Below are 19357 nucleotides of genomic sequence, written 5' to 3' on the forward strand. Positions count from 1 at the left end.
ATCCTCAATGGTAAGTTTCGTTTTATTTGTGTTTGTATTATGACGAAGTAACTGTCGAGACAATTAAATGTTATAAACTAGACTTGATATAAGAGATCACATGTTAAATTAGAGATTTATATTAATTGTATTGACGGCCATTCCTTTTAGTTTTTTTTAACAACTCGTGCTTTAAATGACTATAACCTAGATTAGTCTTTATACAATTAAAGTTATTTCACATAATGCACTGCATTATTATTATGGTGTGAAATCGAACTTATCAAAATTAATAAATAATCATTATTCATTTATTTTTAAGACTAATTAAAGCATATTATAATTAAATTAGTTAAAAATAAAATCCTTCGATATTGCACTGAATTGTATCCTTTTTCGGAAACGAAACTGTTTTAGAGAAGGGATAAGTTCTGGAACTATTATTAATACAAAACATCCAAAATAATAACAATAATATATTCATTTCATTTTAAAATATTCTTGTATTCGTATTTAATAACGTTAAATATTTAACGAAATATTTGTGTACTATTGAATGACGAACATAGTGGAAAAGTGCATCGTAGAAGTAAAGTAGCTCACGAATGAAGGTTTACGCGTAAATGAAAATAAAAAGAATTAATGATTAATTCTTATTTATTAATAACGACTTATTCTTAAATTCATCCTGTTTCTTTTAGGAAAACGACAGAGATAAGGTAAAACAGCTTCTTTCGGACGAAGAGTTGACGAAGTTCTCTACGCCGCTTCTGAATCTGCTAATTAAACAACAGCAGTACAATGAAGAAGAAAAAGTCTTAATCAAGCGGCGTAGAAGGACAATAAAAAATCGCGGTTACGCCGCAGCCTTCAGGGCTCATATACAAGAAAGGATAGAAAATTCAAAAGAAAAAACTAACGATATCAAAAGTGAAATATCCCAATTACAACAAACGAATGTTCAATTAAAGCAGGAAATAAGGGACATTCACGAAAATAGTCTGTTGTTGAAAACTTTCGCGGAAGTTAACAATATAAGGTTACCCGAAGAGTGCGAAGTATTCATTTCTGAGATCTTGCAAGAGTTTTCGTGAAGGAAAGAATTTCGTCGTACGGTTGAATCAGCGGTTCACTATTAGATTTATTATTTATCCACGGAAGATGAGTTATACTGCATCTTCCTTGATTATTTTGGAAGAAATGAGTAATAGAATGATTATATTTCAGCCTGTATTGCATTGTAAATATTAATTGTATTTTAATTCTGTAGCTTGTAAGTAATCACAATTCCACAATTATTATCTTTTTAAATCTTTGAAAATAAACTTTTGGTAAAATTATAGTTTCTTGTCAGTACGGATTTTCTTCTTAATTTTGTTTTAACAAACATATTGGACGTAAATTTCCAAAACACCGAGATTTGTCTGTTGCCGATCGATATAAAAAAGAGTCATAAACAAAACGATTGGACTATTTAAAAACTCTGCATCGATCGGGGCGTCATTGCTTAAGTTTCTTTTCGTTACGGAGACGTAGGAAAATAAAATGTGACCGGATTTCGACGTCAATTGCTAACGTGACTACCCAGAAACTTCGTCGCGTAATATTTGTCACACATTTCCGGAGAAGTCTTCGGACTCGCAGGACCACAGTTCGATCAACACTACATCTGTAACGTTCCTGTAATATCTTAACATTCTGTAACACAACTCGCCGACTTAAGATTTGATAACGTCAATTAAGAAAAAATATTTCTTTCTGGACTATACATACAAATGAGTCCGACTCCTTCTGTCCTTTCACTCGCTTTGTAAAGGCAATAACAAATTCACGGCTAAACAGACCTTTCGTTCGAGGCTACATGTAAATTAAATTAAAAAACCCTCTAGCGGTGGCTAACACAATTATAAAATTAATTATTACATTAAAAAATTACATTCACATTAAGAAATGTAAATTCGTCCTGGTAATTTTTTAATTTAATTTGATAACGTCAGTTTATTTTTCACGATTAAAAAACAACAATAAATAATCAAATTACTTTAGAATTAAGTTTAAATGCTTAGATCTATTTATATGTATTTAGAATTATGTTATCTAAGTTTACAGATATACGTGTTACATATAACAATTTTTAATTAATTTCTCAAACCGAAACTGTCACTTGTTAGTGGAAACTTTCTTATAAACACATTTTTATAATGGAAGATTTCGAATTACACGATATTTTTGCGGGTAACCGGACCAGATAATGATTCCAAATTTCATTGTACGCGTATTTCGAATTATTCGAACTAAAGCGTATGCAAAATCCTATTCTCTCGGCCGGTGACTGGACTTGACTTCGAATTATCCGATATCGAAATAACGAAGTTTCACTATATATTTAATATGCATGCTGTTTGGAAATAAAATATTTCCATTAAGATTTATTATTATTATTTTTTAATTGTTCGTTAGTGTCTGTGGTCTGTTAAAATCGTTTGTCAATGAGTAGTTAAAATAACGAAACGGTGTAACAATGCCTCCACTTTATTATTGAATAATATACAAATAATTTCGGTACTTTTATAATATGAAAGTACCGGATAACATGACAGAGAAATTCTCTTAGATAAAGCATTAGAAACAAAAGTTCAGAATGAATAAAATTAACCTACTCGGGTACGACGGAGTTACGTTGCAGAGACCTTTCCCTTGTAAGTCAAACATTGTTCTTTGCGTACTGATTCAAAACATTTAATTTAGCAAAATGAAAATAATATATGCTTTGCCGTTATTAAATAATACGAGACTAAAGTGAAGAAGAATAAAATTCGTTAGGAAAAACGTATACGATAATTCAAAATTTAATACAGTACTTCGTAATCTAAAAATTGTAGAAAAGTTTTAAGGGTGCTAGAGAAATAATTTGATAATTTATTTGTTGTGTTTTATGGAGTTATTCTTGAAAAATATATCGTCGTCGTTACGGAAACGTAACTAAAGCAATGATTATCTACCGTGTGGTCCGCGAACTGTTCGAATGGCAATCCCTTGTTAAGTGATTTTAGTGTAGAGTTTGTCTAGACTCGCTTTTATAAACTTACCAGCAGAAAGTATGCCAGGCGAATAGTAACGACAAATACTAAAATACAAACACAATTAAAAGTTTGGTTACCTTGACTACGCTTATCACGAACTGTCATGGGGATGAAATCAAGATTTTGTGAGAGTCTATGTTTTTCGTAGGATAATAGAGAGTAAATATGAAAAAATTACTACAAATTGGTCAAAATGTTTATAAGTTTATAGACAACAGACAGACATTTTTTTATATATACAGTATATATATATAAATTCATTACTTAATATTTCTGTTAGAAACTGATTTCGCCTTTGGAGACAGTTCTATGAAACCAATCCTAACCCACTTAACCTATAACGAATAAAACAAAACTAGTTTACACTGTTTACAACAAATCTGGTTCGAGTTCGGATCGGCTCAGATATATACATGCTTGGAACCTCAATGGATTGTTTAGAGTCTCAAGATTGGAAGAGCAAACAAAAATGTTCAATTCGGACAAAAGTTATAAGAATTTTAGAATTGGTCATTAAATTTAATACGAGATGGCAGCATAACTGCCTACCTGTAGTCGGACATTAAGTCTCGTTCCTCCTTTTTGTCGGCTAACAGGTCCGTGAGACCTGCCCACGTCAAGATGGCGGTTCGGATGAGTTACGCGTTACGCGTTTTTCTGCGAGTGGAGGAAGTGAATGGGGTCGACGGTAGAGCGGCGGATGATAATATTCGAATAAAGGACACTACAACGGATAATAACAACAACAATAATTTATTAAAGCTAACATGACAATTACAAAAACGGCGAGCGTCTGTCGCCTGAGTTCAGATTCGCGGAGGGAGAGTTCACAGGAAATGGGGTCATACCTCGTGATCCGGGTGGGTCCTTCCTCTAGGTCAAGGTATCATCGGCAAGGTATGCCTTTCGTTCGGGCGGGTTCCGTCGGGACTCGGGACGCTCACGCTCTGTCTAATCGACACTACGTAACCGACCTGGGGTCGATCGGACGGACTCTATGTAACCGACCCCCTTTTTCCGCTCTCGACGCCCTATTATTGAGGTGGTCACGTAGTTCAGCTTTACCAATCCGCACCTTTCGTCGGTTGTTCCTTCTGATTCATTTTTTTTCCCTTTGACTCATATCCCTTTTCCTTCTACACGCGCGGAAAAGGATGTATCACTACCGGTTAAGTTCCGGTGGGTTCGAACTTTCACACCAGCATAACTGCCTACCTCTAGTCAAATTTATTAATTTCTAAAATTTAATTATAGCCTTTACATAGCCCAAGAATTTGACATATCGTTTGGCGTGTTTATTATATAACGGACTATGGTTGTTGATGTTTATACGTAATATGTGTGAACACAAGCGACACTAAGATGCTAGTGAAACGAGTGCTAAACAACACAGATACCGCAATCCGGGATTTCCTTTCTCCTTGTCACTCGTTATTCGAAACATCTGTCGTTAAGCGAGTCAATTTTTACAATTTATTTTGCTCGTTATACGAAGTTTTCGTTAAGCCAGGTTTCATTGTATTATGGAAGCTATTACAGAAATCGAAACTTTAAAATTTAAATTAAAAGAAAGACTGGACATGCACTATCTACCACTGACTGTACACGCAATCAATTAAGAAATTTGGAAGAAAATGGTCGGTCTAGAACAGCTTTATTTAAATCTAGTGTCGATAATTGTTATCAAAAATGTGTCCAATATTTAGTATTAAAATGGATTTATTCGATGTTGATAAGCGAAAAACGGAACTTTTTGATGAGATATCGTATATAAAAATAAACACTTGGAACGATCAAGAGACACCAATTGATGCGAGATTGACAGAAACATTTAATCACTTTGACAGAGTTTGTCGGGAATAAATAAGATTTGGACCATTTGGACCACAGAAAAAGCACAATTGGACCTAGAAACGTCAAAAGCAATATTGCAAGTTAAATTCAATTTTTCCATTTCCTGTGAAGAATTTTGCAATGACATTTTAAAACATGAAGAACTTTAAAAAAATTCATAGCTTAGAAAAGTATAAATAAATAATATGGTTATTTGTATATTTAAATATTTATCTAATAGAATTTGTGATTATCGTTTACATAGTCATTTATAGGAATTTATTATTCGACTTTACAACTTTTTTGCATAGCCGTGTGAAACTGAACGAGTATTATAAAATAAGAGAATACAATTCCAGCAATCTGAAATTATAGATAATTAGATTGTCATTATATATAATGCATTTATTGATAATTATTGATTTCGTCTCTTACCGAGTACATGGAATTAGAAGTTATGAAGAAAAATCCACACCCGGATAATCCTATAATTGGTCCGTGAATTGTTTTCATGAATTTATAAATCTGTTAGAAAAGAACGGAAGTATGTAAATTTTTGTATATGTAGAGTATGAACCGTTTATTAACATACATGCTTAAATCATAAAGTTCGTTGCGTTTAATTTGGCAAACGACTAAACTTTTACACCGGAATTATACGTTTATAATATATATAATTTCCCTGTACATCAGTCAGTTCCACATGAAATTTGAGTGATATACAAGCAAGGGTGTTAAAGAGCTTAGGCCCAGAAGTAGAACGGGCCTCTTTTGTTTGGCTTCTTTTGCTACAAACATTGTATATACAGTATATTGAATAAACGAAATACGTAGAATTGTGAAAATTTGAACCCGCCGGAACCAAAACGCTAATAATAAAATATTTTATTGTTTGGTTCCCAAGGAGAAAACATGAATCACGAGGAACAACATTCGAATAATGCTGGTTAGTGAAAACAAGAAACGTGACCGAGACGATAAAAGGGCGACGAGAGAGGAAAGGGGGTCGGTTACGTAGTGTCGATTTGACAGTGTGTGTGCGTCCCAAGTCCCGAGGGAACCCGACATCTACGAAGGAATACCTTGCCGAGGATACTTTCGCTGGTAACAAGAGCGACTCGGATTAAGAGGTATGACTTCCCCAAAGTCGTGTAAACTCTCCCTTTGCGTATCCGAACTTAGGCGACAGTAGCTCGCCCTAATTGTATCTGCAGCTTTAGTCTTAATAAATCGTTGTTGTTGTTATTATACGTTGTTAATGTCCTTTATTCGAGCATCGCCGCCGCTCTACCGTCGGACCCATCCTCTTCCGCACTCTCACTCGCGTAACGCGTGACGCGTAACAAAACCGAGCCGCCATCTTGACGTGGGCAGGTCTCACTGACCTGTCAGCCGAGAAAAAGAGGTGCGACTCCGTCCACCTCCCCGGCACCCACAGAATGTTTCTTAATTAACAAAGCGACTTTATAAGATTTTATTTTTTGTTAATAAACATAACATTAATTTATACGCCGATAGTCAAGCACGAATTCGCGACCTTCTACCAGGTTTCGTTAGTTTTATATCAGTTACTAGTGGGCTATACTAGAGGTGAATGGAGTATATAAAAGAAACTAGAGTCAAAAAAGTTATAATTTCTAATATAATTACTTACCGATAATTCATCTTTAAACCTGTTAAAGTGTAACGAAGATTTATAGATAGCATCCGAACAACGATTTGCCTGTGAAGAAATACGAAGCCATGTAAATAAGCCATAACTAACAGCAGTAATTAATTGAAAATTACTTACACTTTTAGGTATTTCCGCAGCAAAAACGGACAGAAGAAGAAACAAAATAACTTTAACCGATGACAAAACTACAACTAAAACTTTTAAATCATTGGAGCAATATATAAAAACCAGAAGATATAAAATGGCGAAGAGGAAAACTAATTGAGTGATAAATAAAACAATCAAAGATTTTCCAAAAACATTGTTAATCTCTTCAATTATATCACACAAAGTATAATAATCGTTACGACATTTTCTAATCTGTATCAAATTTAGATCGCGTTGAGAATATTTACTATTTATCCAATTAGTTATGTAATTAAATTTATAACAGATTGAACGAGATAATAGAATTAAATACGTTAGAAAATACAGATAATAACCGAAACTAAATATGTTCTGCAAAGTATAAGTGAAGATGTACAATAACACTAAGATGATATTAGTTTCCGTATAATTTTGAAATATATGAAAATAAAGGCAGAGAGACAATAGACAAATTAGCGCATAGAAAAATGTAACAAAGAATAAAAAAATCATTTCTTCTCTCTTTAATTTATCTTCTATATTTGATTTATTAGGAGCGTTGTAACTCTCCATTTTACTCCATAATACGGAATAGAAATGGATCCTTCTATTATCGAAATTAAAGCTAACGATAATTTGATTTGTTGCACAGAACAGATTTAGAAAATAATAAAGTACGCAGAACATCATGTATTTATCTGCATCAGAATCCTCTTGATATTTTAAAAGGATTATGTATAATGTGTATTTTAAGCAATTGTGAGAAAATAATATGATAAAAAATCTACTATATCTTCTTTTGAGTTTACTAAAAATCTTCTCCACTGTTAGATTTATTCCAAATATTCTTAAAATGGAAACAGTCGGATGATACAGACAATTTAAGCAGAGATTAATTTCGTGCTTTGTTCTAGGTACTACTGTTCTTGGCATGTTCATATCGTTTCTCCTATAATAAAAAATATACTGAATTGGCATTTTTATAAATTAAATTATTCATTTACATGTTGAAAGATCTATAGACTATTTATGTTCAGGGAACGGAACCGCTTGGCCACTGATGGGCCAACAAGGAAAAGTATTGGAATCGTGTCAAATTTGAAATATTTTTATGTTTTAAAACTTCTTGAACCCCAAAAAAGTAAAAGAAAAGACAAAAAATTCCGTGTGTACGTATTTGTGTGTGGGTGTTGGCTTCTATTTTGTTTAATGTCTTAGAATAGGGTGAAGATTAAGAAACGAGATTTGCCATAGCAGCTTTTGTATATGGGTATTGATGCCTATAAATTTTTGCGGTGAAAGGTGGGGAGATAGATGGGGGTTATGTGTCATATCTCTAGTGGAGTCAGACTTAATGAAGATGTTATATGTTATTAGTGTTTACAATATTTTACAAAACTGACCACTACCCTCAAGAATAAAACTTTTTGCCATTCGATAATAATTAAAAATATAGAAAGTTTTTATAGAAAAAGTCGAAAGAAACGGGAAGAAAATTCCGTGAATGTGTGTGACAACACGGTGTGTGAAATATGTGTGAAACAAAACAGATGCCAAAATCTGTTTTGTTTAATATTTCAACATGGGGTAAAGATTATGAAACGAAATTTGGCATGATAGCTTTTGTGCAAGGAACATTGTTGCTAGTAAATTTTGGTGGTTAAAGGTCGAGGGAGTGAGGAGATAAAGGGCTGTCACGGTATCATATCTCGAGAGGGGTCAGACTGAAATGAAGATTTTACTCGTTATTAGCATTTACAATGTTATTTTTTTTATTTTTATTTTTACATAAAACTCATTCCTATTCTAAAACTTAAGCCTTTTATCATTTTATAATAAGTAATAATATAAAAGATTTTTATAACAAAATCTCATAACAGATGGCGCCAAGCACAATTCCATTTATTATGATTAATAATATTTCTATATCCGTTCGTATTTATTTCAAAACTTAGAAATTACATTCGTTCGTTAGGACCGTTAGAACGACAGTGGTTACAGGTGACATTACGTAACTGACAGTTGCGTAATGTCATCTGTAACCAGAGAGTGTTTTATTTTAAATAAAATCTCATAACAGCCGGGAAAGTTACGCAACTCGTTGTTGGATTTCCTTTTGTTTTCTCTTACAGACAATACATATAAAATGTGTCTTTTATCCCGATGTCCTTTCTCACGCAGTTGAGGGATAAGACAATTCCACGGCGGAGTCGACCTTTTATTTGAGGCTTCTCGTCCGCCTCACAATATAAAATAGTACAATATTTCCCTCTAACGGTGGCAGCACAATTAAAAAATAATTTACAATTTTTAAAATAAGCCAGGACGATTAAATACAAATAAAGAAAAAACTATTTTACATTGTGAGGCGGACGAGAAGCCTGAAATAAAAGGTCGACTCCGCCGTGGAATTGTCTTATCCTTCAACTGCGTGAGAAAGGACGTCTGGATAAAAGACGCATTTTATATGTATTGTCTGTAAGAGAAATATATTTTTTCTTTATTTGTATTTAATCGTTCTGGCTTATTTTAAAAATTGTAAATTTTTTTTTGTTTATTTGTTACTGGTTTTACTTTCCCTTCTTATGTATACGTTACCGTCAGGAAAGTAAAAAGTGATTTTAAAAAATGTTAGCAAAAAATAATAATAATGGAACCACCAGTGAGGAATCAAGGAATAAGTCGAGTGTGAGACAATGACTCATTTTAAAAATATACAAACGTTTTCAGCCTATTTTATAGTCCATGTGACTGTTTTGAAATACCCTAATTACCGAACTTTCGAAAATAGAACATCATAATGATGGAACGTTCAAATGTTTACATTTAAATATATATTAAATACAACGATAAGGTTACAACGATTCCAAAAGGATAAGTATAGCACAATAATAAAATAAAATAAATAATATAAATAAAATGAATAATATAAATAAAATAAACTGTAGACCATAAAGTTGGAAGGAAACTAGGTTTGGTTTGGTTTATTTGTTTACGGCAACGTGTGCAATTTGCCGAGAGGGATGCCTCCAGGGAGGACTTTGTATGAGAAACTGGCTCTTATTTAGATGTTACAAATCTGAAAAAAAAAACCCGGAAAATTCCAAGTAGCCAGCCCGTTGGAAAGGCGCAAAACCCCATTCATTTCATTCATTTGGTCATTGCTGGGGAAGAAAATTACGAGTTTTCGTGTCGTCATCCCATAGATACTTCTAGGTATCTTTTCATCTTATCTCCTACAGTTTATTTTATTGGTTTGTTTAATTTTATTTCTAATATTTGTTTCATTTCATCTTTATAATATGCTTATCTTTTTGGTAGCAGATTATACACCTTACCGTTGTATTTATTAAATTCAAATATATTTAAATGTAAACATTCCATCTTTATGTTGTCCTATTCTGGAATCAGGATATTCTAAAATGGTTGTACCTGAAGATGGGCTATAAAATAGGCTAAAAAACGTTTAAAGATTTCTCAGCAAGTATAAAGTAGTTAATGACTAAGTAATTATTTAGTATGGTTTTTTGTTTAAATTTTTGACAATTTATGACAATGATAGAATTTTCTGGTTTAACCTTTTTAACTAGATTATGATCAATTTTTATAATGTTTTAATACAGTAGAGCGTCGATAAGTGGAACGTCGGTAAGTGGAATGGCCGGAAAGTGGAACGATTTTCAGTCGGACTGTGTCGGGCTGAATCGAATGTTTTTGATAAAGTATAACTTCTAAAGTATAATTTTCATGTTTAAAAATTTTCGTTAGGTTTAAAATCGACGAAAATTCAACACGAAGCGACACGCAACGGAGAAAAATTCAACAGGAAGCGATACGCAACGGAGAAAAATTTGAACATCGGACAGGTTAATGTATTTTTTCGTACAAAGTCGGAAACTGGAACAAATCATTAACTGGAAGGACCCCAGTCCCCAATTGGTTCCACTTATCGACGCTCTACTGTAATATACGGCTGAAAATAAGAGTGCTCTTATAGAGATTTAGACCAGGCCTGACACAGTTGGATTTCCACATTATTTTATATAAAAGACTAAATAATATTTCATTTATGTGGATTTTGTGGAGCGATTCTTAACATAAATATATATATATATAAGTGAATTCTAAAAGACAATAGCAATTATTTATTGTGACAGCATCACAATTCCGGGCTGCAATTTTTCGTAGCAATGCTATCAATTTTAGTTTTGTCTTGCCCCTGTACATCATTCTTTTCCTGTTAACAATGAAGCCATGCTGGTCATCTATCTAACTCCGTTCAGGGGAAAATTTTTGAACTGCAATTCAATTGAAAATATTTTTTAAATCAAGCTTTACATATCTGGTCTCGACTTTCATCTATCTATCTTCATTCTCGAGATTAAGGAAAGAACGGATGCTAGTGGGAATTTATAGATCTATAATTTTTGAAAATTGCAGCCCAATAAGTTTCGGAGTTGTCCACATTTGTGACTGACCTAGGCGTTATTTCAATCTCTCAAACTCCATTATAATTTTCTTTTATTTAATATTAAGAAACGACAATAAATACATTATTGCATTTTTTACCTAATATAAAATTTAACTTATAAAAAATTATTAATCTAAATTAAATTATAATTATAATCAATGTTAAGTTTCGAAACTCTTAAATCTAATTAACAACAAATATAGTAGTAATGATAATGATCATTAATTTAAGTTAAATATGTTTATTTGTTAGAAAATTTAATTAACGTTACTATAGCTTACATATTTGAAGAAAATTAAAAATGTAAATAATATATACAAGGGTTGTATTTATAGGAACTTGCCTATTTCCGGCTGAACATTTATAAATCGTGATCGACTTGAAATTAATATGAAAACACTCCCAAATAATCGATAATTTTAATGATTAATCGATTAATGATGGTTGGTGTAACCTTGGTAACGTATAAATTATCATACAAAGATGGTTTATCCTTAATTGTTCTTATTATTATTATATTTTAGTTTAATTTTATTAATTTTATAAACGTTTATTTTAAAAAAACGGAAAGAAAATTTAATTACGTTGTTAGAGATCACGACAATGGAAAGTTTAGATAATTTCTGGTCCAAATTTTAACTATTTAATGGTATTGCTGTATGCTTGTATACATAAAATATTTAATTTATATAAGCTATGTTCAATACAGGCTCCATAAATATATGTGACCAGTACTGTATATAGTAAAAAGGTCTTGCATTAGCCCTGTGCAAATTATAAATGAAAGACCGGGCTATACGAGCAAAAATTATTGTGAGATTGTCACGATGCCGGACTACAACTTTTAATCATATTTTTAATTTATTTAATTTAAAATATATGTTCTCCACCTCAAATTAGTAGTGGCTTGCCCCTGTACATCATACTTTTCCTGACAACAACAGAATGATGCCGGTCATCTATGTAACTCCGTTCAGGGGAAACTTTTTGAATTGAAATAACGTAAATTTCGGACTAGACCGGAAGTTCGTATATAGTTAATCAGGGCCTCCTACCCCTAAGTGTTTCATATCTGATCTTGACTTTCATCTATTTTCTCGAAATTGAGGATAGACAGACGGATGAACGGACGATGGTTATTTTAATTTATACATAATTATAATATAATATCTATAAATATTGAAGATTTATCACCATTCTTCTTTGATAAAAATGGAATACTGCAATAACTTGCGCATTAATTTTACTTTATTATAAATTTTTCATCGATGACACTCATCGGTAGCCAATTACATTGACTTTTTTAGAAATAAAATCAATATTTTCAACTATTGATTAATTTTTAATCAATAATGTCGTTATGGAATTATAGGTGACTTACCATTATTATAAGTTCATCGTTAAATGCGGAAATCGCCTTTAAAAACAATTATACAGGTGTATATTTCACACGTATGATGTGTTAGAACTTTTTGAGAATTATTAACATGTGAAGTAAGTATGATAAAGATTAAATTGATAAACTTTCCATCATTAGGAAGCTACTTTCGTAGAATATTACTTAGTGATTCTGCGTGTGATCATTTCGAGTGTTTACTTCTACCTACCAGGAAGATGGTTCTAATATTTGGTGTTATAGTTTCCAGAGACGACGATGGAAAATTTTTGAAGATATACAGAAAAATATTATGTGTTTCCTTGATAATATTTGGTATCTCAATCATTAGTTTAACTCTCTTTAAAGAAAACGATGCAGAACTTCTATGTAGTTTACCACTTCTATTAGGTAACAGTGCTTTTGGTTACTATTTTATATTCGGACTATTTTGTTTATATTCCTGTGCTCTTGTGCAGATTACAAACCGTTGTAGAGCTGATAATTTTTTGTCACGTATGACCTCTTATTGGAAGATAACTGCAATTAAAAACGAATCATTTGTACGAAGACTTTTAAAAAGGCAACTTATAGCACTTTATTTGTGGTATGTCGCATTTTTCATCGCTCAAATTTTCTTAATAGTAGGTTATTCACTAGGGCGACTTTACTATGTTACTGTTAAAAGACCTGCAATTGATTTCATGTGTAATTTAGTTGTACTAATTGTGAGTTCCGTAAGTTTCGGCGGGTTTTATTCAATATTCGTTTACTGGGTCATCGTATGTACTAACGTTGGAATGAGATTTAAGAGCATTAGAGATCATTTCTGGTTAACAGAATCCTCTAAAGATATACATCTTGTATTGAATCATTACGAAACACATCAAAAATATTTATTGAAGATGATAAAGGACACAAACAGATACTTTCGCTTTATAGTTTCTACAACTATAATTGCTTTCATACCCGAGCAATGCTTGGTAGTTTACTTATTACTCTTTACTGAACCTCATAATTACTTACGATTTTTTCTCTTCAATGTTTCTTTTGCAATGGTCGCAGTTATTGTCATTTTTGGATTTTATCTTTCGAATCTCTCGATCGAAGTGAGTAGAAATAAGTTATTCATAAATTAAACAATAGAAATATTTATTAAATTTACATTAATAAATTTATATACGTTTTAAAGGCTTATCGTCCTTACGACATCATTTATAACCTTTATCTTTTCGTCAGTGATGAGACTTTAGAACAGAAGGTAAGCAGTTATAAATAAGCTTGAATTATGGTATTTTAAAATATTAAATCTTGTATTTCTATTGTTCTTTTAGATACACAACATCATGAAGTCTATGAGTGGGCAAAAGATTTGTTTTACGTGTGGTGGAGTCATTAATATTACTAAAAATGTTATGCTTAAAGTGAGTGTAAAGTAAGCTGTTTATGAATGAATTTCATTTATTATCGTCATAAACTCGTATGATTTTTTAATTTGGCAATAATATAAATATAACAGAAGCAATATATATATTATTAATAGCATTTGGGATTCAATAGAAAATCAAATAGAATCTAAATCATATTTTACTCATTTTATTGCTGTCCTTTATATATCGTGAAAATTATTATATTTCAATTTATTACTCTAATTTATTTAACTTTAATCATATACATTATAATAAAATATGTATATTAATTTTATTTTCAGCTAATAAGTGGCGTAGTATCACATCTTTTGGTATTGATACAGTCCAGCATACCCCAGGATAACAAATGCAAATAACGTAATTATTTAACGTATTATATTAATTATATCATCTTAAATAAACGACAATGCTTAAATTTAATTTTAGAAATGTTATATGTTTAATTTCGTGCAGACAACTAAAATATTAAGTGAAATATTTTGAAAACATTATATTATATGATTACAATTATATTACATTATGAGAAGTAAAATTATATTACCGCAGTACCCATTCTTCTTTATGGATTCAAGAATTAGTTCTTGAAAGACGACACAAATAAATATAGCCAACAACGAAGAGATTATATTGAAAGAATTATAAATAAAAGGGTTCTAAAATATTATACAACGTAAGAATGACAACAAAAAGGTAAAGAGGAATCTTCTCATAGAAAGAAGAGTTTCGATTGAATAGTTTGACGTGGTGAAATGGGAAATTACTCAAAGCGTAAGGTACAAAATGAGAACTAAAAGTTTAGACAAAATATAAAGTTAAAATTTTCTTTGTTTTAAAATATAAAATGAAATAGGAAATGTTTATACTGTCTTTTCAACGAATTAAAATGAGTTAGTAGTAATCAGACAACAAACTTCTAAATTCTGAATCTTGTTTCTATATTTAATTTCTTATAATTAATTAATTAAGAATTAATTAAGCTTACAAATTTTCTGTTATTTCTTACACAAACGTTTAATCTAGAATAATTTTTTGAATTATATACTTATGAAAGGCATACCTCGATAGTCTTCCACTGAGAACTTGTGAGATGTACAGTACATTGCGAAAAGTATAGCAAGAATATAACACTGTAAAAATAGTTATGATTTAATATTTGAAATTGGTAAAGAATTGACTATTCCTTGCCAAAAACGATTATTTCGAATATCAAAAAGAGAAGCTCAATAATATAAAGTATTAACATCAGATCACATATTAAGTTGCAGGTTATTCCTTATCCATGCTGATCGATCCTATTGAGAACCAGATCTGCTTGTAATAAGCATAATTCTGATCGATCTCATAAACGTTAATGTGTTGTTGCGTCACGTTCAATAATCAATCATTTAATTAATTTTACATAATATTAAAATTGCATACATAATTACAAAAATCGAGAAAAATTATATACACAATAGACAAATTATGCAGTATTAAAGGTATTTAAAGTAATATCAAACAATAAACGAAAAAATTAGTTATAATTATAACTTAAGACGTAAGTATAAGCATTCTAAAATAAAAATTTTATGTATTACTTAATAATTGATCGATCAACATTAACAAATTATTAACTTTAATTATTCATTAGACAAATATCAATGCAATTTACTAAGAGTGATAAATGTAAACATTGATTAAAATTAGTTTCTCGTCTATTAAATTTTATATAGGCCTACATTAAATCGTATTACGTGATACGAGTGAAAATTCTCGAATACCTACAAACATCTAAAGTAATTAAATAATTACATAATATAATTAGATAGGCGTAACTCTACATGGCATTTAAATATTAGCCAAATTTATATAATTATAACATATCTTATTGGCAACATTTCCAGTTTTAACTCTTCGTATAGTAGAGACATATCATAACTGATCTCTGAATATCTTTCACAGTTTTTAATGTGAAATATACTCAGATATTTAGTGTTTCTTGAACTTTAGCTTGAACTGCAAAATCCACGTTATTTCAGTACCAAAGAGAATATAGAAGAGTGAGAATTCTATAAATTTTTTTACCGTATCTTTAATTAAACTATGTATTGAACAAGTATTTTAACACGAACGTTTAACTCCGTACTTTCCGTAAATAGGGTAGCTGTATTCTTATTATTTTAACTTTATAATCCTTTATGTCAGGTGTATTCTTTCTTACAACCAACAAATATCCAATGATTAAAGTATTGCGCTTAAAGTTCCTATAGAAACTCCAAAGATCTATTGGATTTTTTAATATTTAAATGTATATAAAAAAAATATTTGTGTATAAACTCTACTAAGGATTCTACACTGAACTGAAACGCTTAAATGTAAATGATTATGAATATAATTAATGAAGTTCTATCTCTCTTTGAAGCTTAATAACTCTTGTGCTTTTTGTCAAAATTTTTTGAAATTTTGCAAGGATGTTTGTGTATTGGGGAGATTGATGCTATTAAATTTTGGTGGTTAAAGGTCGAGGAGGTGGGGAGATAATGGGGGTCGTGTGTCATATCTCGAGAAGGGTTGACGATTTTAGTCGTTATCATCATTTACAGTTTTTTATAAAACACATCCCTACCTATCACAGTGGAAATCGAATTCGGTTAGGACAGAAAATGTTTCTAATAAGCATTACACTAAGAAATGGACACATATTCAGCAGAAAAAAAAGGGCATTTGATATACTAAATGCATGAATTATTCGATTATTATACTTTATCACTTTATATCGGCATAAAATGAAATAGCTAATAATTCTTAAATATAATGTAAAACACAAATCGAATATCTCAATAATAACAATCAAGTTTATTATTAGATAAGATACATTAGCTTGAAATCCGAGAAAGCTTTCAATCCGAAAGGCTTTATTAAAATTTAAAATAATAAAATCACCGTTTTTATTTTAATTTACAAAACTTGATGTTAACATATTCTAAAACATTATAAAAGAGAAATTATTACTCCACGTGACTACCCTGTTGGTCAATCGCAGACCCGCAACTACAGGGGGGAGAAGAAAGTCACCTGCTACAGAATATAAAATGTACCCAAAGAATGTACATTGAGCCCATCATGTAACGTGCATAACTCTGTAACCGCTCGAGGTAGGTCAATAAAATCTTCTGGCAATCAATTCGTCGTGAAATTCTCACCCTAAATGATGTGTCACATAACTCCCTTCCCTTTTACAGTTTCGGAGTTGCATTCAATATGGCCGCTATCAAGATGGCGGCCATGCGTGCAACACACATCATTCCGTTTCCCCTTGATCTAACGTGTTCCTGACATGAGTGAATTAACTTTGGGTATATTCTATACTCTATTGCAGGATGACTTTCTTTCTTATTCTGTATTAGTGCTTTTATTCACTTGGGCACTCAGGGGCCAGACATTATTTTACAAGTTATTCTATAATTAATCTTCATAGAAACTATGCTAGTTTAATTGGAATTCTTGCTATTAGAATAATTTGAATTTTGTCGAAAATGAAACCACTGAAAAATAGTTACTTTACTCAATTTCACGATTTTTAACGGCTGAAGCCAATATGTAAAACCAAGTAGAATTGTTTTCACAATTCAAGTTAGCGAAACATTTATAATTATGTATTTATTAATAATTACAGATCTTACAGCACAATAACTCACAATGAATTGTAGCACGAGGTAAGTTTTTAACCCTTCTAAGATTTGATCCGCAATATGGATAAAGGATGGAAACGACCTCTGGAAACGTTTGACATCTTTGAACGAATTACTGAATGGCCGGGCAGTGAAGAATGCAGACAAACATATCTATACCCTTGAAAAATTTTATTACAGAAATTTTTTAAAGCATGCAGCCGGCTGGCCGAGGCGAGAAAGACAATCTGCCGCTCTGGGGTCCTATATCGAATCCGGACAGAGAATCCCAGAAATTTTTGTAAGTGGTCTGTCCCGTCCCTCTTTACCCACCCGGTCGTCTCATTATGAAATGACCGAATCCGCAATGGGCATGGAAAAAGTCCCTCTTAATGTCTAAAGGGCGCAATGGGTATAGAAAAAGGCTCGCTTAATTTCCAAAGGGCGGAAAAATCTCTATAAAGAATTAAATGCCCTACAGGATAACAGAAGTTGATGATGTGCCATTGTAAAATATTGGTAGATTTTTTTTATATTCGTTTATGTGTCATATTTTTAATAAAAATAAAACAAAAATAATTCATGATGTATTAATAAATCATTTCTTTCTCAAAATTATGTAACCATTCGTCAGTTATATGAGTTATATGCATGTGTATATTCAAAGGAAACTTATTTCTCATTGCAGTTTTATTTATTACACGTGAATAGAAATATGAAAGTAAGAATGAGTGAAAACAATAAAAATTATATAAATATTAGTTTAAATTAGTAAATATTATTAAAAATTCTGCCAGCCACTTTTTCATTATTAATAATATAAAATTATTTATTTATTTATTTTATTTATTTATTACGCATACTGGATTTTATTCCTTGATGCGGGGAGCAAAACCATCTCCCGAAACAAAACCCTTAAATACAATAAACATATAATCAAACAAAATTATACAATGATAAATAACAATTTAGTTGTAAAATAATTTATATAAAATTTACAAAATCAAATACAGTAATTAAATAAAGTTTAAAGTTAACGTTCGGGAGCATCAGTCAATATAATACAAAATACCAAAAAATAGAAACCAAAAAGGCAAATTGCTTACCTATAAATAGAAAAAAAATTAGTATCGAAGACACAGCACTGACAGATGCTCCCAAACAGCACCAGCAACAAGGCTAGATTTATAGTAGAGGAATCACGCCCCCTAAAACAAAATTTTAACAGATTTTCTTAGAAAACAAAATACATTAAATTTATAACAAGGTTTCGATAAAATTTTAAGAAATAAAGACCTGGTAAGAACTTCGCAACCAAAGATTTCTTTACGTAACACTTTAAGACGCCCACATTTAGCCAGAATATGCTAAATTTCTTTTTCAACACAAAAATTACACAATTCTCTCGAGTAATTATTTAAAAAATTTAACGAATTACACCTAGCCTGTATAAATAAACACAAAATATTAAGGGAAACATCTTGATTATATAAAGAATTATCAAAAAACGTAACATTCAAATTCTTATACCAACAATTATATACGCTTTTATTTATTTTTTCATTTATATTATATAAAAAATTATCAAAAATGTTTACAAGGAGAAGAGACCAGTCCATTAGATCCAAATCATCATTAATAAAATTAATACCATGATTATTGCATGTATCAATAAGATAACGTGTCCAATCTATAGACTTTTTCTTAAGTATAAATTTCAGACAAACCTTACTCA

General features: G+C 31.0%; 1 protein-coding gene and 1 long non-coding RNA gene across 2 annotated transcripts; one reads left to right on the forward strand and one right to left on the reverse strand.

Moving 5' to 3' along the window:
* The first annotated feature begins 535 nt into the window (after window positions 1–535).
* LOC136972473 (transcription factor MafG-like) lies at window positions 536–1073 on the forward strand. The gene is made up of 2 exons (XM_067267069.1): window positions 536–568; window positions 681–1073. The coding sequence occupies exons 1-2, from the start codon at window positions 536–538 to the stop codon at window positions 1071–1073; spliced, it is 426 nt and encodes a 141-aa protein (XP_067123170.1).
* A 4074-nt stretch (window positions 1074–5147) lies between these two features.
* Window positions 5148–6615, reverse strand: LOC136972474 (uncharacterized). Its single transcript, XR_010880337.1, has 3 exons — window positions 6550–6615; window positions 5331–5420; window positions 5148–5258 (listed from the first exon to the last, which is right to left on the reverse strand). It is a non-coding gene; the product is annotated as an uncharacterized lncRNA (long non-coding RNA).
* Window positions 6616–19357: the final 12742 nt, after the last annotated feature.

This window comes from Centruroides vittatus, unplaced genomic scaffold (assembly GCF_030686945.1).
Source record: "Centruroides vittatus isolate TY-2023 unplaced genomic scaffold, ASM3068694v2 contig_2920, whole genome shotgun sequence".
Classification (NCBI taxonomy): Eukaryota; Metazoa; Arthropoda; class Arachnida; order Scorpiones; family Buthidae; genus Centruroides; species Centruroides vittatus.